We start from the raw sequence: 19,970 nt of genomic DNA, 5'->3' as shown, positions 1-19,970 counted from the left end.
ACTGTGAGTTACATGGCCAGACCTCAGAGTGGAGTAAAAAGAACACGCGGTGGATTCATTTCTAATCGGATTCATTTCAACAGCATAAAATACTTCAAAAACATTGAAGAATTGAAAGAACCGTTTGTCGTCGATGTGCTCTTCCACCTGCAAAGAACTTCCCATTCTTCAACCGAATTCCTTTAGAAGCGTAAATTAAGAAACACGTGCTTAACATATCAAAACAACTCGGACTGTATTCTAAACATTTTTCAAAGCATTAAAACACTCCTCCCTTACGGCAACACATTGCTTCCTGAGTCAACTCCCCAACAATCCCTGGTTCGTCCTGGTTAAATCCCTTCGAGCAGCTTCGTCCGGCTGCCCGCATCCAGCTCGTCCAGCTCGCACTCGAACGTTGCGCGAAAGCACTCCAGCAACCCGTCCGCCACACTGTCCACCCCCAGGTCCGGCCGGTTCCCGAGTTCGTGCGCGAGCGAGGTCACCGATTTGCCGACCAGCCCGCACGGTACGATGTGCCCGAACCAGCCCAGATCGACGTCACAGTTGAGGGCGAGCCCGTGCGTCGTCACGTACCGGCTCGCGTGTATGCCCAGTGCGCAGATCTTCCGGTCGCCGATCCAGACGCCCGTGTCGGCCGTCGTGCCGGTCCGCAGCCCGTACCGCCGGCACAGCTCGATCACGGTGCGCTCGAGATGGCACACGTACCAGCGAACGCTCGGCTGGAAGTGCTTCAGGTCCAGTATCGGGTACGCGACCAGCTGCCCCGGTCCGTGGAACGTGATCAGCCCGCCCCGGTTGGTGCGCACGAAGTCGGCCCCGAGCGCGCGCAGCCTGTTCTCCTCCGTCTCGTCGTAGCCGCGCGTCCGGATGCCTATCGTGTAGACGGGCTCGTGCTCGGTCAGTATCAGCACGTGGCGATAGGGTGGTGATGGTGAGGCGTTCTGCTGCTGCTGCTGCAGCTGGCTGGCAATCGTTTGCTGTAGCTTCAGGGCCCGCTGGTAGGGCAGTCGTCCGGCCCGCAGCACGTGCACCAGGCGGGACATGGTGCGGCAAGGATGAGTGTGTTTTTTGGGTTGAGATTTCTGTGTCCTCTCTCTCTCACGGCAGTCCTGGGCAGTCGGTGTAGCGTCTTGTGCGTGTTGCGGGGCTGCTACCGTGGACGTTAATTCTCCTTCCGCTCGATCTCCGGGCTCACTTCCGGCGCACTGTTTTCAGCATCCTCCTGCTGGCGCTGCCTCTCCGCCAGCTTCATGTACAGCAACTGGCCAACCTGCAATCACCGGGCACGAAACGAAAACAAACGGAAAACAAGCTGATAACATCTGACGACACAACAGTGGGGTTGCGTCATTTCTGACGTTTCTGATTCCGCAACGGTCTCAGACAAACAAAAAAAAAAAAAACGGGCGGGAAATGGACGTTACAAAAACACGAAACAAAGCATTACAAGAAAAAAACCTACATAAACATCGATCGCCGCGTACAGCTTCTGGTCGTCGGACAGCGGCAGCACGTTCCATTTGCTCATCCGGACCCGCTTGTCCTTGCTGACGCGCTGCCGCAGCACCTGCTCGACCAGCCGCGCCAGGCTCCAGATGCCGGTCGTGCCGTGCAGCCGGTTGTACCACTGGCCGAGCTCGACGCACCGCTCGATCAGCAGGTCCGCGCTCACCGCCGGGAAGTCGCGGGCCAGCTTGCGGAAGTCGTTCTTCACGTTGACGCCGTGCAGCAGGACGCGCGGATGGTAGAGCAGCTGCAACAGGGCGGCGGGCAGCTTCTGCAGGCAGGAGAGCTGCAGCAGCAGGCACCGGTCGGGGGCGGCGCACAGCTGCATCAGTGCCGTCCGGCCCGGGCCGGTCTGGAAGCTGAACGGCCACTCGAGATCGAAAGCGATCGGGATCGGCCGGTCCTCCTGCTGCTGTTCCACCCACTGCATCATCTGGTCGCAGCTGAACGCGACATCCTGGAAGGTGGTGTAGTACTCGATCGCCCCGGTATAGCTGACGAACGGGAGATATTCTACCCGCAGGTCGGGCTGCTTGCTTTCCTCCACCTGGTAGTTGCTTCGCAAGCGTCGCTTCGGTGGTTCCTCTTCCGGCGCAGCCGGCGCTGGTACCGCTGGTTTGTTGTTTTCATTTAACGGCTCTACCACGACGGCGCACTCTACATTCTTCTTCAGATCTGCATCGCTCTTGCCGGCCCGCAGCCACAGCGGCAGTGTTCGTTTGGACATGATGTCGTTCGTTTAAAAAAAAAAGCCCGCGTCACTGTTTACATTCCAGCGTCGCCCCGTTTCACGCCACAAAATGGGGTCTGTTTTCTTACAAAATATTGCAAAAACATCGGTTTCCACTTAGAAAATAAATCTTAGTTGTACCGTGCTTACCGGTCAATGGCTTGTTCGTTTTCGCGTCCCTTTGCCAACGGCGCCTAAAGTTCGTTAGGTTAGCGGTTTGTATTGAACGGGTGCGCCCTTGTGAAACAACTCGAACGCCAATTTGACAGTAAACCTTTCTGTCAGCGACCACCAACGTTTTCGTCCAGGGGAACGTTGTACATTTGGGAAATTTTCTAGTTGAGTTCAGTTCCGTTCCAGGGCTGGACTAGGTACCCGATTCATTTCGAATCCGGAACAGTTCCGGGAAAGGATTCGAATTCGATTCGGAAGCTGTTGCAGGACCGGTAAGGGTTTGGTAACGGATCCTGGATCGGTATAGGTTCAGTAACGGTTCCTGCACCGGGGTGAGTTTGTGATCAGTTCCAGAACCGGTATGGCTTTGTTTTCTTTCTTAGTTTTATTAATGGCCCGAGCGCCATAGATTACTCAGCCAAAAACTATCCGAGCAAAAATCTATACGAATGGTCGACCGCACAGATTTTGGTAAAGGTCATTGGTGTTGAGGTAGCGGTAATCACTTATACGGGCGTGCGGAAACACGCTTTGGGATTGGTATTTCATATTTTGTAAATTTTGGACCGGTATAAGCACGTCATTCCACCTGCTGTTAATCGTATGTACAAACTGGCAGCTGCATCTTTTCTGAACTGTCTCAAGTTCCACAAATTCAATAAACGACCAATAAACGGATTCTAAACGGCTCAAGCTCTCAACCAAACCAAACCAAACCAATCAAACGACTCGTGCTTTCTGAAAATAGCAAACAAGCGGGTGGCAGCATCTTTGATGGGATAGCCACATAGCGAAGCTTTCATCGCTTTGAAAGCTTTCACCTTCCCTCAGTACTGTTGTATGGTTTCGCATTGAAGTTATGCTTCGCTAGAACTAGATCTGGGGAGAACTGCTAGAACAAGTACTGGCTTTGGGGAGTTGCTTAGGATTCCTGTAAATTCCAATGAACAAATAAAAACAACCATCTCCAATGTATCACTTTAGACTAGTGGTGGGTCATACGAATCATTTTACAACCCAATCTGGAGTCGGGTACGAGCCAGTTGGTATCGATTCTGACACGTGAGTGCAGCGGGTGCGCTAGGTCGGAGTCGGAATTAAATCTACAAATGTTTCTCCTGCATCAAAAATGTTTCCGCAGCATGTGATTGGCAGTTCGTCCATACGATTTGGCAACTAAAGTTCCCGGAACATTTTCGGAGTTGGAATCGCTTATATTTTCTCGCACCTCATCATTACTCATCATTCGGGTCGATCGGAAATTGCTGCAACCACGGGTCGGAATGAACCCACCTTGGCCCGACCCGACCAGAACTCTGTGCACCAATGGGTTGGAGTCGCTTCTGCTTTCTTGCACCTACCGGAGTTGTTGAACCTATTGAACCTACTTGTACCTTTCGGGTGGACCCGAACGACACCGGGTCGCTTACGGATGGCTTCGACCCGACACGTTAGGATTGACTCGCCCATCACTACTTCTGACGAAAAAGAGGATTGAGAATTGTTCTAATTTGATGATGCAAAAGCTATTGAAAGTTTCATTCACAAAACGCATTTCCAGTTTTGTGGTTGTTGGCAACAAGGTTAAAGGGCTGTCATTCATGGCATTGTACAATGGCTGCATGAATCCACGCACCGATCATTCGGCTATTAAAACAGAACGAAAGTTAAGAACGAAAACGGCCCCAAAAATGAATGTTGTTCAATAAAATGAATTATTTTCCTTGTGGGTAGCACGAACGAGCTCGAATCTTTATACTCGCCACAAATGCATCTACAAAATGTAAGCAAAACTGTAAACGTCAGCGCTGATCATATGGTATCTGACAGCTCATTTGTTATTGTTATTGTTGTTCTGATTCATCTTTTCCCAAACTCATAGCAAATAAAAAGGGGGGAAGGAAAACACGAACCAGATCGGGCATTCCCAAAGGGGTGGGAAATTGATAACAATAGTGTAAATTTTTAGTATAGTGCTTGTGTTTGTGTGTGTTTGTGTGTCTAGTTTTAAGCAGCTTTACAATGTCTCTGCTATGCAATACGGGCGACTGGTTTACGCTGGGACAGGGCAATGCCTTCCGGTAAAGTATTTCCCTGGCTAACCGCCCCCTTCATTTCCGCCCTCTAACGCGTATCCTTTCCCCCGGCACAGCAAAATCGAACTCTACACCATGGAATGGCCCGGCAGCATCAACCTGGAGCATATGCGCGTGTATGCGGCCCCGTACGGTGGCCCGATCGCCGTCGTCAAGGATCCGAAGCTGTTCGTCAAGCTGGACGGGGGCGCCAGCACGCGACCGATCATACGCATCTTCAACTGCGTGGGCAAGCTGCTCTCTTCCATCAATGTAACTAGTGCCCCCCCCCCTCATCCCTTTACGCTCTGTTCCACCTACAAACACGCCCCTCACCTTCGTTTGAAAAATTGCAGTGGGATTGCGGCAATCTGGTCACGCTCGGCTGGTCGGACGCGGAAGAGCTGATCGGGGTGCAGGACGACGGTACCATCTTCCTGCACGACATGTTCGGCAACTTTGTGCACAAGTTCAGCGTCGGCAAGGACGTGACGGACGTGGCGGACGCCCGCATCTTTACCTCCGCCTCCGGCACGGGCGTGGCCGTGATGACGTCCGGCTTTAAGATCTACATCCTGAACAACATCAAGGATCCGAAGTCGCGCCCGCTCTCGGAGCTGCTCAGTACGCCCGGCCCTTCCGTGTCATTCCCATTCCGCAGTGAGTCACCGTTCTTTCTTTCGCTATTGCAGACCTTACCAGCAGCCTCACCTGCTGGGAGATGGTGTGCAAGGACCGCACCACCAGCTGCCTGCTAGCGTCCGGCAACGAGATCACCCTGGTGCGGCACGGCGACAACGCGTTCACCAACACGACGCCCGCGATGCGGCACGACTACCAGTCGATCAGCCTGCTGGCCGTCTCGTTCGATCACGAGCACGTCGCGCTGCTGACCAACACCGGCTGCCTCTGGATGGGCTCGTGGGACCTGAAGCGCAAGTACTGCGAATTTGCGACCGGCCGGCAGGAGCAGGCGAACCAGCTGGTGTGGTGCATCGACGGCAGCACCGGACCGGACGGGCAGGCCGTCATCGTGTGCTACGCGCACCTGCTGCTGGTGGTGGGGGCGAGCGGCGAATCGAGTGTGTACACGTACGACACGCCGGTGGCGCTCATCCCCGAGATGGACTGTGTGCGCGTGCTGACCAACTACTGCCACGAGCTGGTGCAGCGGGTGCCGCCCAGCACGAGCAAAATCTTCGGCATCAACATCTCCGAGCCGGCGAGCTTCCTGTTCGAGGCGCACCGCAAGTTCCGGGACCGGAGCCACCAGTCGGACGAGTACCTGTGCCTGATACAGCACCGGCTGCCGGCCGCGGTGGCCGACTGCGTCCAGGCGGCCGGCCACGAGTTCGACCCGAGCACGCAGAAGTGCCTGATACAGGCGGCGTACTTTGGCAAGAGCTTCCTCACGGGCTACGACTGTGCCGACTACATCACGATGTGCCGCACGCTCAAGGTGCTGAATGTGCTGCGCGACCGGAACGTCGGCATCCCGATCACCATACAGCAGTAAGCACCGGCGAGAGGGAGGGAGAATATGAGACGAGCCCACCTTTTTTTTACGGAAATATCTTCCACCAACAGGTTCAACCATCTGCAGCCGGTCGTTATACTGGATCGGCTTGTGTTCCGCAAGTACTACGGGCTGGCGATCCACATCGCCAAGTATCTGAAGCTGCAGGAGACGCGCATCCTGGAGCATTGGGCGTTCCAGAAGATTACGCACGACAAGAGTAGGAGCTTGATGCTCGCGAGGTTGTTTCTTTTATTAACCGACCATTGTCCCCTTAACGCCCTCCTTTGCAGACGATGACGAGGTGGCGCGCAAGATAGCGGCCAAATTCTCTAGCGCCGGCCTGCGCGAACCGATGTCGTACGCGAACGTGGCCGACAAAGCGCAGCAGATCGGCAAAACGAAGCTCGCCATTACGGTAAAACCTGCATGCATGCCCGTGCTGTTGTGTTTTTATCAAACACGAATTTGTTAAATTTTTCTGCGGTTTCTACCCCCGTACCCCGTAGCTGCTCGAGATGGAGACGAAGAAGAAGCTGCAGGTGCCGCTGCTGCTGAAGCTCGGCGCGTGCGAGAAGGCGCTGATTGCCGCCACCCAGTCGGGCGACATCGACCTCATCTACATGGCGATCCTCGAGATGAAGAACACGACCGCGCTCGCCAAGTTCCACATGACGATCCGGCGCTACCCGCTCGCCCAAAACCTGTACAAGAAGTACTGCCAGCTGAACAGCCTGTCCACGCTGAAGGACATCCACTCGCAGGAGGACGACTTCCTGTCGCAGGCCGAGCTGGCGCTGCGCGAAGCGCTTCAGCTCGGCAACCTGGACGCCTCGATACCGGACATCAGCGGCAACTACCGCAAGGCGGGCAAGCCGGTCGAGGCCGACCTGGCGGACGAGACGAAGAAGCTGATCCGGCACCAGAAGCTGCTGCAGGACAAGTACCAGAAGGACTTCTTCGGGCTGGCGCTGCACGCGATGGTGCGCAAGCTGCTGCAGCTCGGGGACCAGCGGTACGCGGAGAAGCTCAAGAGCGAGTTCCGCATGTCCGACCGGCGCTTCTGGTGGCTGCGGGTGCAGACGTACGCGGACAACTACCAGTGGGAAGAGCTGGAGAAGCTCGGCCGGGCGAAGAAGAGCGCGATCGGGTACGAACCGTTCGTCGAGGTGTGCCTGGCGAAGCAGAACGTGACCGAGGCGAAAAAGTATCTGCCCCGGTGCGGCGAGGAGACGAAGCTGAAGTGGTATCTGCGGGCGGGGTAAGTCACTAGTGCGTAGAATAGTGATCGGTAAAGTTGGCAAACATTTGGAGTCGTCTCCGATCCGACTCCGGACGGTTGGTCCGTCCAGCATTATCCGGAGTCGTTCGGAATTGATCGGAATCGTGTCAAGTGACCGGATTTGTCCAGAGTCGTTGGGAGTCGGAGTCATCCGGAATTGGAGACGTGGTGGGACCTCAGAATCGGACTTACCCGATTCCGATGCCGTGTTTGGAATCGATTCCGATCCCGGATCCGATTCTCGGAGTTGAATTCGGAGCTGATTCCATAATCATCTCGAGTCTCGAGAATTGAAAATTGCTTCAGAATGAGAATCAGTTCTTGAATTGAAGTTTCAGAAGCGAAATCAGTCCGGGAATCTCCATGATAATGGATCGTTCAAGAGTAAATTTTGATTCTTTGCGGCTATCAATACATAGCATCATTGGACTCAAACGCCTATCCTTATGGAGATGCTGTATCTAACTCCGATTTCGAAGCTGATTCTAATTTCGGAGTCAATTCCTAATCCGGAACCGGTTCCAAAACTAATTCCCGAGCCGAATCCAATTCCGGAGCCGAATCTGGAGCCGACTCCATTTTCCGGAGTCGAATCTGGAGCCGATTCCGGAACAAATTCCGATTCCGCTGTCGATTCCGGGATAGATTCCGGAAAATGATTCCGTATCTACTATCCGGAATCGATTCCAGAAAAGTTCGGAGCTAGATCGATTCCTACGAAAACTTCATTTTTCCCATATCTAGTTTGGAGTCGTCTGGAGACGATTGGAGTCATTCGGAGTCGTCCGGAATCGGTTGGAGTCGGAGATTTCCGGAGTGCGGAGACAGGACCGGAGTAGATCTTCGAAACAATGGCCTGTGTACGAAATTTACGCACAAAGTAAAAGATATTTTAAAAAACACATATTCAAATGAAATACCTGGTCACAAGCACATTACACCGGACGGCTCCTGTTGACTCCGACCGACTCCGATTCCGGTCGACTCCGACTTCAAATGACACCAAACGACTCCAAACGATTCCGGATGACTCCAGACGACTCAGAATAACTCCGGATGACTCCGGACGACTCCAACTCCAAACGACTCTGGGCGACTTCTGACGACTCCGGGCGACTCCGACTCCGGGTCGAACTAGTGGTTCAGATTTTGCCGGAGTCGGAGTCGGACTAAAAATACCCGTACGACCCAATAGTCGGATCGGAATCGTCGGTGCGCTCCAAAGACCACATCACTAGTGTAAAAGTCGTTGGTAACGGTGTTTTAAATTGTTTTATTTTCCCCCCGCGCAGTTGCTATGCCGATGCGGCGACCATCGCGTTCATGCAGAAGGACATCGACAGCTTGCTGAAGATTCACGACCACTGCAACGATTCCGCGCTGATGGCAAAGGTCGAAAACATGATCGGGCAGCTGTCCAGCAAGAAATAATGCGAGTCAGAAAAGGGCGAGGCGTGTTGAACCGTGATATCAGATAGACGCGAAGGATATATTAGTATATGTGTGTATGTGTTTTTTTATAAGTTTATATCTTTATATGTTTTGTAATCATCATTGTGCAGCCAAAGTGCTCCCGGTAGTAGGTTAAGGTTTAGCAAGCAAGCATGTGTAAATGTTATTACTCCATTCCCTTTTCGCTCGCAGTAGACTCACCAACGCTGTCAGCAGACAATTAGAGCTAGCGAGTACAGTACAGTTCAGTGTAATATCGAAGCGAATATACGCCGCAAAATATAACGAATCAATAGCAATAGCGGGTGTGTTGTTTTTGTACAGTGGCAGTGGCACCTAAAGCCGGGTATCTCCTTTTTCCTTCTTTTTTTTGACTTTCAGGCCTCTTGGACAGTTTATGAGACCATTTTTTCGGAAAACTTTCTTTGCGCGGGTTTGAGGATATACTTTAGCTATATGATCCTGCAAAAAATTGGGGCGATATGGTTTAAAAAAACTTCGAAAACTGAAATGTAAGTCGGACAGTCTGTAACGTGTGCATGACCCGGACAGACTTGAGGTTCCAAAGAAAGCTCAAAATGAAAGCCGAGGGCTCCATCGCTGAGTTCACCTGGCCAGAGAGATCAGTGCAACTGGCCAAACAGTGAAACCAACTTATTACCTGGGAACTATTGGCAAACATATCAGGAAGCAGAAATCGCGTCCACTAGCTTCGCAGCGGCTAGCAATGACACTAAAGATTGTAGGCGATTTTTGGCGGAATTTCTCACTGTGCGGTGTGCCATCCAGAACTTCTGAACAAACATGATACAGAAGCTCTACTCCAACAATTTTGTCGCCAAACCTGAGGAATTGATAATAATCGAATGTCTTCGAACATCTTCGAAGATCTTCAAAACATACCTGCACGCACGTATCGTCTGCCATGGCAAAAAATCCGAAATTCGTAATCGACTTTGTTGAGTGGTCCAATGCGTATTCCTCTTAGAGAGCAATGTTTCTAAGGTAAATCTTCAAGGAACCGTCAGCTTAGAGAGATATTCATGTTAAGGAAAACTAATGAAGGTGTTGGTATGAAGTATCCCAGAAACCACGGGAAAAAAACATGGCATCCTTTGACCTATATTTTTGAAATTTGGCTGCTAAATCGCATACCCAGTTTGAAGGATATTCGCCTTAGAGATACTTCTTCTTCTTCTTCTTTGGCTCAACAACCGATGTCGGTCAAGGCCTGCCTCTACCCACTTGTGGGCTTGGCTTTCAGTGACTAATTGATTCCCCCCATAGCAGGATAGTCAGTCCTACGTATAGCGGCACGGTCTATTTGGGGATTGAACCCATGACGGGCATTTTGTTAAATCGTACGAGTTGACGACTGTACTACGAAACCGGCCTTAGAGATACATTCATCTTGAATAGATATAGAATGTGTGGAATGTGATGGAACCGTCAAAATGTTCACAGTTCATCTTGTAGAGACTACATCTTAGATAGATTTCACCATAGTACAATTTTGAAGAGGGAATTATTGGCATTCATAATCTTCAAGTTATTAGAATTTTAATAAGAAGTACTGAGGGATTATGTAATGTGGCAGATTTTTTTGGTTTATCTAGGCAGTTCCATAATTACTACAAATAAATGGCGGGAAATAAATGAATGGTTGGGAGATATTTCTATATAACAATGTGGAGAAGTCCTCACTTCCTTCCTTTTTGTTTTGGGTCCTGTACCAAAAAAATATGATTCATGTTTTTTTTAATCCCAATGAAATCCAGAAGTAGCATTAATGATTAGGATTGTTGCGAGGGTGTCTACAATGTTATGGAGAGTGCTTATCCATTAAGAACTGTCTGAGGATACGATTTACGTTATTTCATGTCTAAACATGCTTTGTAACCAAGCCTGGATGAAAACTTTTCAAACAATTCGAAGCAGTTATTTGTTCTACCCAACTAATGATGAATAACACTTGGGACAAATTGGTCTTTAGTGGTAGTATTTTTTTTTTTCTACTGCTTCATTTCTGATACTCCTAAAAGATGTAATAAATTTGAAATTATGAATAACAGTAACACTCTTTTCAAAATTAGAACGAAAATTAGGTCGTATAGCGCCTGGTCTAGGTTATGTAATACGCAGATGACCTCCCTACATAGTTGACTTCTAATAACTAATATTAAACGATTTGAGATCCATATTGGTAATTATTGGCAAGTTTAATACCTTTTCCTCTCATTTGTGCATGGCTTTCCGAGGGTTTTCGATCTGATATCGATTTGATTTTTTGCATGAGCATAGCTCGGAAGAGTTCTAAAAGACGCACACAGGAAGTTTTCCGAAAAAAACAACCGAATTCGAAATTAGACAGTCAAAGTCGAATAAAAGTAAAAAAATAAGAGTAGATATTGCCAGTATTATTTAGAGCCTCATCGAGTCGGTGTGCTCTTCTGGTCTTCAAGTCTTCAGAAGGCTGTGTCAACTGTAAAAGGTACTAATTACCTATTACAATTTACTTCCGCGTTTTCACAGACATTGTCTGTAGGTACGATTGTCCCTTCCAAGATAGCAAAGCCAATAACACTATCAGTATCAAAATCAGTGAGCGCCTCCAGAGACGGTAGGCAGCACCTCATCTGCGTCTAATTTATCATCAGTCCAAAAATGTTTGGATGAAACCCTTCCAGAAGAGCGCACGTGGTAGACAAAGGTTGGGTTTAAATATTCATGTATCAAATTAAAAATTCACACATCAAACCTTTACCTTCCCTATTATTGCTTTAAACGAATATGGAAGAATAAAAAAAAAACATACATCCCCACTACTTTGACTGTGAGCCACTGTCGTATGTTATGGCGCAGACGTTTTTTTTTTCGGGGCGTTTGTTTTGGTCACGACCTTCAGCTGCCCTTTTCGAGCCGCGCAATACGCAATAGAGAACGAGAAGATGTTGTTTGTCACGCACCACGTCCGCAGCGCGCAGGTTCAAGGGCGGTTGTTGTCTGCGGTTTTTTTTGGGGGGAAGGGTTGTCTTTGCCTCCATCCTCCTCTGGGCGGCCCTTTACCAAGGGCTTTACCGGGCTCGAGGTTAACATTTTCTGACACGCACACGGAGGATTTTTTTTTCGGGTTCGGAGAGATGGAAAACCTTGACGTGCTGTTTTTTCCTCATCCCTCCGAGACAGTTGCCTCGAAAGATTGACACGTGTGCAGTGGTAATATACGAACAGCGGAATAAAAAATAACAAACCATGTGGGATGTTTTTTTTTTTTTGGTGGCAAGCCTGCCTTTATTGATACAAGAAGATGTTTAAAATAGCAATGCACAACGATGCAAACAAGCCTGTTGGAGGCTCCCGCGGCCGTCACAAGCAATTATCATCTTATATGTGTGTTTTTTCTCTGTTTCTTTTAAACAGCTAATTACTACGGTTAGTTGATTACAGGACGTAAAACGTTCTTTACTTTAAAATCTGTGCAGAGTGCATAGTGTTAAAACCACCACCGGGTACAACTAACCCACCAAGCAGACGTGGGGCATAGTAGTAGAAATGAAAACAAAACAAAACAAAATACAAGCCCCACAATAAGAAAACAACAAGAGATTATTCCTACCAAACAAAACTGCCGTACCGAAACGTGTATTCGTGCGTTATTCGACAGAAAACAGAGAAACTGGGGCAAGAACGATAAACGGCACTGCGCGTCGCCGCCATTTTAGGTTAAAACCACGCTCACTGCGGGGCTTGGGAAACATTAGGGGGTTAGGATTGCACGTGGGCGCAATTGAGAAGAGAGAAAGAAAAAAACAAGGTACTGACGTACAGAAAATCGATAATCGCCCACTTGTTGTCGGTGGTTATCTCACACGCCCCGCAGAGAAACAATGGCGCACGAAACAACCACGTGTTCGCAGCAAAATGGCGCCGCTTTGATAACGGTAGGTGGCCTATATATGTTAGTGGCCTTAAGATTAGTACTAAACAATATGTATATATAAAAGCAGGGAGCAAAACAAAAACCCCTCCCTCGCGACCTAACCTCACAGCAACAAAAAAACAACAGCCAGCGGGTTTACAGCAGGGCCAGCTTCATGACCGCCTTGCGCCACCGCTGGCAGTCCTGCTGCAGGCGGCGCTCCTCGTACGACAGCTTCTGGTGCTGGGCGCTCAGCCGGTCCGCCTCCAGCTCCAGCTTCAGCTCGCGGTCCTTCCGGTTGATGCGCGACTTCCGGGACGCCTCGTTGTTCTTGTCCCGCTGCTCCCGGTAGCGCCAGTCGGCCTCGCTCAGATGCTGGTACTGCGACCGGTCCCGCACGGTGCCGGCCTGCTTGGGCGGGCGGCCCCGCCGCTTCGGCGTCTTGGCGGTGGTGTTGGTGGTGCTGGACGACACGTCCGAGCCCGAGTCGCCGCACACGGACGACGCGGACGAGCGGGACCCGATGCTGCACGCGCTGCTGCTCGCATTGGTACGCCGCCCGATGCTGCCGCCGTGGTGTTGGTTGCTGCCGCCGGTAGGGGACGCGCTGGTACTGCCGGCGGCCGCCCGGTTCGCCACATCCTCGGCGGCGCTCGTCAGCTGCCGCAGGCTGTCCAGCGTCAGCAGCTGGCAGATCTGCCGCTCGGCATCGCTGCCTCCCTCCTTCTTCTGCGGTGGCTGCTTCGGCGCGAGGATGGTGCGCGTCCGTCCCGTCGGCGTAATGGCGGCCGGCGACGCCAGCAGCTCTAGCGTCGGCTTCTCCTCGACGGTCGCGTGGTAGGGGTTAAATTCTAACGATTCCTGTTTTTTTTTTTGAGAATGAAAGAAAGAGAGAGAGAGCGAATGTTAGGCACACTGTCACGTTGCTACTTCTACTACTATTATTACTACTACCACGACACTTACGTCATTGGTGTCGATGAACGACAGCAGATCAAACTTTTCATCTTCCAAATCTAGTATGTCGTTGGTGAGGTCGGGCGTGTTGAGTGTGGTGGCCGCTGCTAGCGGCGGCACGCGTAGCGACGGCTCGTAGGTGCTGGGCGTCGTCGTAGTAGTCGTCGTCGTCGTCGTCTGCAGCAGTGCTGCCAGCGCCTGCCCATTGATGGTGGAGTGTGCCGGGGCCGCTTCGCTCGTCTTGTGGCTCACGTTGATGGCGAGTGTGGCCGCCTTGCGGCTGGCAAGGGAGGCCAGCTTCCTGCCCATTGCGTTCGTCGTCTGTTGTTGTTGTTGTTGTTGTTGTTGTTGATGCAGCTGTTTGCAGATCGTATTGGTGGCGGGTGGCGCTGAGAAGATCGTGCTCTCGCCGGCCGTCGCCCAACGGCCTTCGTCGCTGGCGAGCCGGGGCATCTTGCTGCTGCTGGTCTTGCTGATGCGAATCTCCTCCTGCTCCTCCTCCTCCTCCTGCGCCTCCACCTCCTCCTCTTCCTCCTGCTGGAGGCGTCGCTTCATGGCGAAGTAGTTGTGGTCGCGCTGCGGATCCGCACTGTGCGTCGTCGTCGTTGTGGTCGTCGTCGTGTTCGTTACAGCAGCAGTAGTAGCGTTGGTAGCACCGATACGTCGACTCGCCGCCGCCGCCGCCTTGTTGCCGAGCCGGGCAAGCCCGGTGATGTTGTGTATTTGGTCGAGGCTGTGCTCGAACAGGTCTGGGGCGGGCGATGGTTGGGGCGGCGGTTGCTGCTCCGGCAGCAGCCCGGTCGAGATGTCCTCCTGCAGCCACTTGAGTATGTTGAGCGAGATCGGTTCGGTGTCGTCGGCGGCCAGCCCGAGAAATGGGAGGGCGCCGGCGGCGGCGGCCACCGGCTCGGCCGTGACCGTCGACACCAGATGGTTGGAGGCGTCGCAGTCGAACGCGCTCGACAGCTGCTCGATCTCCTCGTGCAGCGACACGGGCGAGCTGAGGGCGAGGGCCGGCTGCGCCAGCTCGACCTGCAGCTCGTCGAGCAGGTTCGCGCAGTCGATGCTCGTCTCGAGCGCGGTGCGGGCCGGCCCCATGCCCCGGACATGCTGGTACTCGTCCAGGCTGCGCTCGAGCTCGGTGTCGGTGATGTTGCTGCTGCTGCTGCTGGCGGTCGGCGAACGCAACCAGAGATGGTGGCCGGCGGGACCGTCGACGATCGTGTTGGTAAAGTCGTGATCGGTCCCGGCACCGCCCAGGCACGTCTCGTTCGTCCAGTCGATGTCCGGTAGTAGTAGTGATGGTGGTGGTGTTGGTGGTGACAGGGCTGTGGATAGGGCGGCGGTGTTGGTGGTGGTGGTGGGGGTGGTGGACCCCGGACCGCCACCGTACGACGGTGGCCCGTACGGCCGGCCGCAGCCGCCGCCGCCGCCGCCTCCTCTATTGCTATTACTGCTACTGCTTCTAACGCTAATGATGCTACTGTAGTCGCACGGTTTCTTGGGGGAGATGATGCTGGTGGGCTGGTGCTGCCGCACTGCTGCGGGCGCACCGGCGGGAGTGGCGGCTGCAGCGGTCCCACCACCGCTGCAGCTGCCCGGGGCCACATGGCTCCGTGCTCCGCTAGAAAACTGGCCGCCGCAGCCGCCGCTACTGTCGTGGGGGCGGCCGCTGCCGCCGTTGCTGCTGCCGCTGCCGCCGCTCTTATTACATACGTCGTGTACAGTTATGCTCGCCTCAGCACCACTGAAGCTCGCGCTGGTTGCTTTGTCAAACTCATTCCGGCAGCCGGGTGCTGCCGTCCGTGGCCCGTCGCCCGGCGACCGTTCACCTGTTGTAGCGCTGGTGCGCCCCACGTCCATCCGGCCCTTTCCCGGCGACCACCAGGCCGCGTCGGTGCTGGCGTCGGCCGCGCCAGCCGACGCCCCCGGCGAGCACAGCATCGTGGTCGTGGTGTTCAGCCAGCCGGCCGCCTCGTCCTCCGGCGGTGCGGCGGCGTGCAGCAGCAGCAGTGGCTCGTCCAGCGGCGAGTACGCATTCCGATCGCTCCGGTTGACTAGGCCTCCGTAAAAGAAGATCGTCTCTTCCAGGCGCTGGTCGGGCGCCGTCGGCACCGCGGCCGACGCACGACTTCGCCGACAGGATTTCTCGCCATGAGCGGCAGTCGTTGACGAACTCAGTTGCTTGTGCCATCGGGATAGTGACTGGTTGCGGGGAAGGGGCGAAGAACAAGACGAAGCGTAAGCGAACATTCGCGAAAGAGTGTGTGGGGGGGGGGGGGGAGAAGGGAAGGGTTGAGTTGATACTTACGATAAATTCACCGTTTAATTCCACTGAAATTTTAACGCTTTAGATAACGCCCCGAGATGAGTTGAGAGTTGCCAGCCCTCAACCTGAAACGAAAAACAAGATGGCGGAAAGTGGCGTTTAGTACCTTGCAGTGTTCACCTTCACGGCGGCGAATCCCAACAGCAGGGGGTTTCTTTCAGGTTAAATAAAACACACAAACACACACACAAACGCGCATCAGATACATCCAGTTGTACCTGTTTTGCGTCAGCGGGTTTATACGCTGCAGGTGCCGTGCGCCGAGACAAAATGGACGAACTGGCGTGGTGCACACTTCAGTAGATACTGCGAGGGAATCACCGCTTATCGCAAACGTGCAGTGCCTGTTGCCTGTGCTGAGTGGTATTTCCAATATCTCTGGTGTATGTGTGCGAGAGAGAGAGAGAGATGATGGCTGTAGGTTTTGTCGCAAAGCCGCATCACCATTACGAGGAGCGCTTGTGTCGCGTCGCACCAGTCAACCCGAAGATAAGATAAGCGACCGCATCCCGCCCGGAAGCGACCACTCTACTTCTTTTTCTTTCTGTTGTTTTTGGGTTGCCTCTGTTCAGGTTAAAAAAACTCACCCTCCCTCCCCTGCTAATGGGTCTAATGGGGCGGGTCCCATAAATCAGATCCACCATTAGAAAAGGGGATTAAAAATAAAAAGCTCCCACCGAAACTACTGCCACGCGCGTGCGACACGCCGCCCGCAACACGCAAACGTTCTAGAACGCACTGTGTTGCGTCAGCGACATTTGGCCTCTTTTTTTTTTGCTCCCAAACTGGTCTAACAGGTTGTGAACCTTCGGATCACGAACACGAATTTACGGCTGAGGCGCGACAACAACAACAAGAGTTAAAAAAGAAAAAAAAAAAAGAGAGAATCAGAAATGTGCAACCATCGCCATTGGAGGGAGAGAAAACAAAAAATAACATAAACGGCGACAAATATCAGTGAACCTCCCACCCCCCCCCTCCTCCCTTCTCTCTGCCGAAGGTCTCAGCCAGATGAGCGGGCGCGCGTGTGTGCGAACGTTCCAGAAAGATCTTTGCGGCGCGCGTCTACCACGGTGAGAAAATGGCGAAAACGTGCCGAAAGAGACGCTCGCTTAAAAAAAAAGAGTGCCAAAGGAGGGAGGGATGCTAACATGGTGCTAAAAACCGGTTGGAATGGTGGAGGGCGGGGTAATGAATTTAGGTGTGGAATCAGCACGCACACACACACACACACACACACACATACACAAGCAATCGTAGAGCAAAGAGATGTCAAATTGCCGTCAGGACCTTGGACAGATAGCCCTTGGATTGTCGGGGAAGGTGTGAAGGGAGGGGGAGGGGCGGGGGGGAGAATGTGTTAACAAACAGCATAAAAACCGAGCAGTGGCAACCCCCTGCCCCGCACGCCCCCATCGCCATAGCAAAATTCCCCCATTTTAGGCATTGAAAGGCGGCAAAAGCGAGATGGAAGATGGCGGTCGCCGAAATTTCTAGAAACACCGCCACACACCGCGCGCGTGTACACAAAAACAAGCTGCGCCATCTTGGACTGCGCGCTGACGTCAATCAGTCACGAAACCCGTGCGGCGCTCCCTTTGGAAGTCTCTCCCCCCCCCCCCCCCCTTCAGCATGCAGTGAAGGATGCGTATTTTGTCAACCCCCGAACGATCCCCCTGCCCCCCCCCCCTCCCCACGCCCTCAATGGGAAAGGAAAATTCGTCCTTGAAAAAAAAAAATGGTTCCCGGAGCTCCCTGGGGAAGGAGACCGCTGCGAGCAAATGTTTCTAGTGTCGCTTGAATCTTCCCGAATCTTCTCGAAAAAAACACGCACACACACACACACCCATGTATGTTCGGGTATGTCATTCGGGGAAGCTGGAAATGGCAAAGTGCGATCCACGGGGATGGTTTGTGGAATTTGTGGCGTTCCTGGAGAGCTTTGTTGAGGATGGAAATGTCTAGCAAAGGCGGTAACGTTTCCTTTTTTCGCTCCATTCGAAAGTAACGGCGCATATAATCGGTCGACCATGAGTTGCGTTTTTTAGGTCACAAACACTCTCATACACACACACACACACACACACACACATATGCGGATCCACTTACTCTGTAATGTAGTTGCTAGGTGTCGTCTATTTCAACCGGAAGTGAGGTGGCCCCGTTGGCACAAATTGATAATATCTGGAGGTTGATCGATGCTGTAGATTGGGTGCTCCCTCGGTGACCACCGGGTCCGGGGGGGGAGGGTGGAGGAGAGACTTGCTTCACTCCAACTATTCACACACGCACACGCTTGAGTACACCGCAGTATGCAGAGGTCACAGTAAAAGGGCAATGGAGCCAGCAAACACCACAATTTAAAACAAAAACCAAAAAGAAGAAACCACAAATTGGTTCACACTCTCGGGCAGCGCGAGAGTGTTCGATGCGCGTCGATCCGTCCACGTACTGTTCACCAGCGGTAATGACGGGCCCGGCCCATGGAGCGTAGGTCCCAGGGCCCCCTTCCAAGGTACGTAAAAAACCTTTTCGCGCGCGCGATTGCCCCAGCCGAGCTATTTTCGTTGTGCAACATCCGAGCGTTCCGATTGGCTGTGGCCGCACGCCGTGCGCACGTCATCGCCCGGTCGGATTGGTGGCGTTCGGCTTCGCCGTACGCGCTCGGGCGAGCTCGGGGCTGTCCGATTTGTCCGCGCGTCCCAACCAACAATTGCCGAGGGCGGCTCGCGTAAAAAAACATTGCCCATAAGATTTCCTCTAGTGTTTACACTAGCAGCAGCTAAGGTAAACAACTTTCAGCACGGCACAAACCGACCTTCACGCACACATTCAAATGCTTGGGGCGCAGGTCCTGCTCACGCATACAAATGTATTTGTCCCGCACCCATATTTTCGGATTAATGGTTGCCGTTAGTGACACCATTTCTGGTTGCATTATGCACACTGTTTTCTGAACTGTTTTCTTACTCTTTCCACATGCGTTTTGGCATACGTTTCGTTACCCATTTTCACCCCAAGCGCCACAGATTAAGCTTAAACGACTGGAAAATTGAATATCCATAAAAAAAATGAAAGCTCCACAGCTTCATTGGTTTGATCAATAGATGGCGTATTACAACTCATCATTATATTGCTATCCTTTTCTTGCAATGTGTTTCGACAAGTTTCATCTTATCATGACCTATATAGCCTTCTAACTTTCCGAGCAAAAATCTATATGAATGGTCGTGTGGTCAGATATGTGGGTATCAACACCAACGACCATTACTCAAATCTCACTTGCTTCAGTGCTGGTGGTTTCCATTGGAGTTTAGTAATTAAACAATTGTATCGCTGTTCTAGTTCTAGCGATGCATAACTTCAATGCGAAACCATACAACAGTACAGAGGAAATGAGAAAGCTCTCCTGCAAGCGATGAAGCTCTACTAGTTGGGGTATCCCACCAACAGAGAGCGCCACCAGCTTTTTCGCTATTTTTAGAATGCATGAGTCGTTTGCCGTCTGCTAAACGAAGTCTTTCTATATTCCGTTTAGGTAGTGTGCTTGAGTCGTTTAGAAGCCGTTTAGTGGTCGTTTAGTGGATTTGTGGCACTTGGGCACTCGTTCTTCCTTCTATCCACCGCCCCAGAATATCATCGACTGGTCATCGTTTTGCCTCCGTCGATCATTTTGCACGTTATTCGCGAGGCCAGCAGGTAGCCGTCGATTAATATGCGACCCTTAACATTTAAGACGACAAGCGTTAGTTGAATGTACCCATTGAAGCACGTGCACAAGCAACTTACCTTAAAAACTTACACGGATAAATCATTCCACAATTGAAGATGAAAAAGGAACACGGCACAAAACAAAGAGTTTGATTCTCTAGAAAATCGACGTGATGCACCACACGCTCGCTTCATCTCCCAAATTCTTGATGGCAGCATTGATGCACCGACACTCCTAGGATCACTGGATTTTTATGCATCTACACGTCAACTGAGAGTGCGTAATACTTTGAATGTGGTTTATCGTCTCGTGCAT

At 52.1% G+C, this 19,970-nt stretch overlaps 4 protein-coding genes across 6 annotated transcripts; 1 reads left to right on the top strand and 3 right to left on the bottom strand.

The window, feature by feature from the left end:
• Positions 1-213: 213 nt before the first annotated feature.
• LOC1271710 (putative lipoyltransferase 2, mitochondrial) lies at positions 214-1,046 on the bottom strand. Its single transcript, XM_310556.5, has one exon. The coding sequence runs from the start codon at positions 1,044-1,046 to the stop codon at positions 333-335; it is 714 nt and encodes a 237-aa protein (XP_310556.5). The 3' UTR covers positions 214-332.
• Positions 214-2,236, bottom strand: LOC3289702 (3'-5' exonuclease). The gene is made up of 2 exons (XM_003436970.2): positions 1,466-2,236; positions 214-1,273 (listed from the first exon to the last, which is right to left on the bottom strand). The coding sequence occupies exons 1-2, from the start codon at positions 2,234-2,236 to the stop codon at positions 1,166-1,168; spliced, it is 879 nt and encodes a 292-aa protein (XP_003437018.1). The 3' UTR covers positions 214-1,165.
• A 1,821-nt stretch (positions 2,237-4,057) lies between these two features.
• Positions 4,058-9,037, top strand: LOC1271711 (vacuolar protein sorting-associated protein 16 homolog). Its single transcript, XM_310557.5, has 9 exons — positions 4,058-4,196; positions 4,296-4,494; positions 4,566-4,761; positions 4,845-5,112; positions 5,181-6,000; positions 6,076-6,224; positions 6,298-6,422; positions 6,514-7,265; positions 8,579-9,037. The coding sequence occupies exons 2-9, from the start codon at positions 4,436-4,438 to the stop codon at positions 8,715-8,717; spliced, it is 2,508 nt and encodes an 835-aa protein (XP_310557.3). The 5' UTR covers positions 4,058-4,196; positions 4,296-4,435; the 3' UTR covers positions 8,718-9,037.
• Positions 9,038-12,000: 2,963 nt separating this feature from the next.
• On the bottom strand, positions 12,001-18,537 carry LOC1271712 (mucin-19). Of its 3 annotated transcripts, XM_061651323.1 has the most exons (5): positions 16,531-18,523; positions 16,162-16,321; positions 15,926-16,008; positions 13,624-15,819; positions 12,001-13,518 (listed from the first exon to the last, which is right to left on the bottom strand). In XM_061651323.1, exons 4-5 carry the CDS (start codon positions 15,556-15,558, stop codon positions 12,814-12,816), a joined length of 2,640 nt encoding a protein of 879 aa, XP_061507307.1. In that variant the 5' UTR covers positions 15,559-15,819; positions 15,926-16,008; positions 16,162-16,321; positions 16,531-18,523; the 3' UTR covers positions 12,001-12,813. The 3 variants fall into 3 exon arrangements, with proteins under 3 accessions (XP_061507307.1, XP_061507230.1, XP_061507372.1); XM_061651246.1 differs by lacking the exon at positions 16,162-16,321 and having other exon boundaries at positions 18,053-18,537; XM_061651388.1 differs by having other exon boundaries at positions 16,162-18,523.
• Between the last annotated feature and the right edge of the window lie 1,433 nt (positions 18,538-19,970).

This window comes from Anopheles gambiae, chromosome X (assembly GCF_943734735.2).
Source record: "Anopheles gambiae chromosome X, idAnoGambNW_F1_1, whole genome shotgun sequence".
Lineage (NCBI taxonomy): Eukaryota > Metazoa > Arthropoda > Insecta > Diptera > Culicidae > Anopheles > Anopheles gambiae.
Note: the sequence above shows the minus strand (reverse complement) of the source record. Positions and strands in the feature narration are given on the sequence as shown.

Bases quoted from the DNA above. Each gene is read 5' to 3' on its own strand.
- LOC1271711 (XM_310557.5), top strand. From the start codon at position 4,436: ATGTCTCTGCTATGCAATACGGGCGACTGGTTTACGCTGGGACAGGGC. The intron at 4,495-4,565 runs GTAAAGTATTTC...CCCCCGGCACAG, and splicing joins GGACAGGGCAATGCCTTCCG to CAAAATCGAACTCTACACCA. The intron at 5,113-5,180 runs GTACGCCCGGCC...TCGCTATTGCAG, and splicing joins CCCGCTCTCGGAGCTGCTCA to ACCTTACCAGCAGCCTCACC.
- LOC3289702 (XM_003436970.2), bottom strand. From the start codon at position 2,236: ATGTCCAAACGAACACTGCCGCTGTGGCTGCGGGCCGGCAAGAGCGAT. The intron at 1,274-1,465 runs GTAGGTTTTTTT...CGGTGATTGCAG, and splicing joins ACGCGGCGATCGATGTTTAT to GTTGGCCAGTTGCTGTACAT.
- LOC1271710 (XM_310556.5), bottom strand. From the start codon at position 1,046: ATGTCCCGCCTGGTGCACGTGCTGCGGGCCGGACGACTGCCCTACCAG.
- LOC1271712 (XM_061651246.1), bottom strand. From the start codon at position 15,558: ATGCTGTGCTCGCCGGGGGCGTCGGCTGGCGCGGCCGACGCCAGCACC. The intron at 13,519-13,623 runs GTAAGTGTCGTG...AAAAAAAAACAG, and splicing joins CGTTCATCGACACCAATGAC to GAATCGTTAGAATTTAACCC.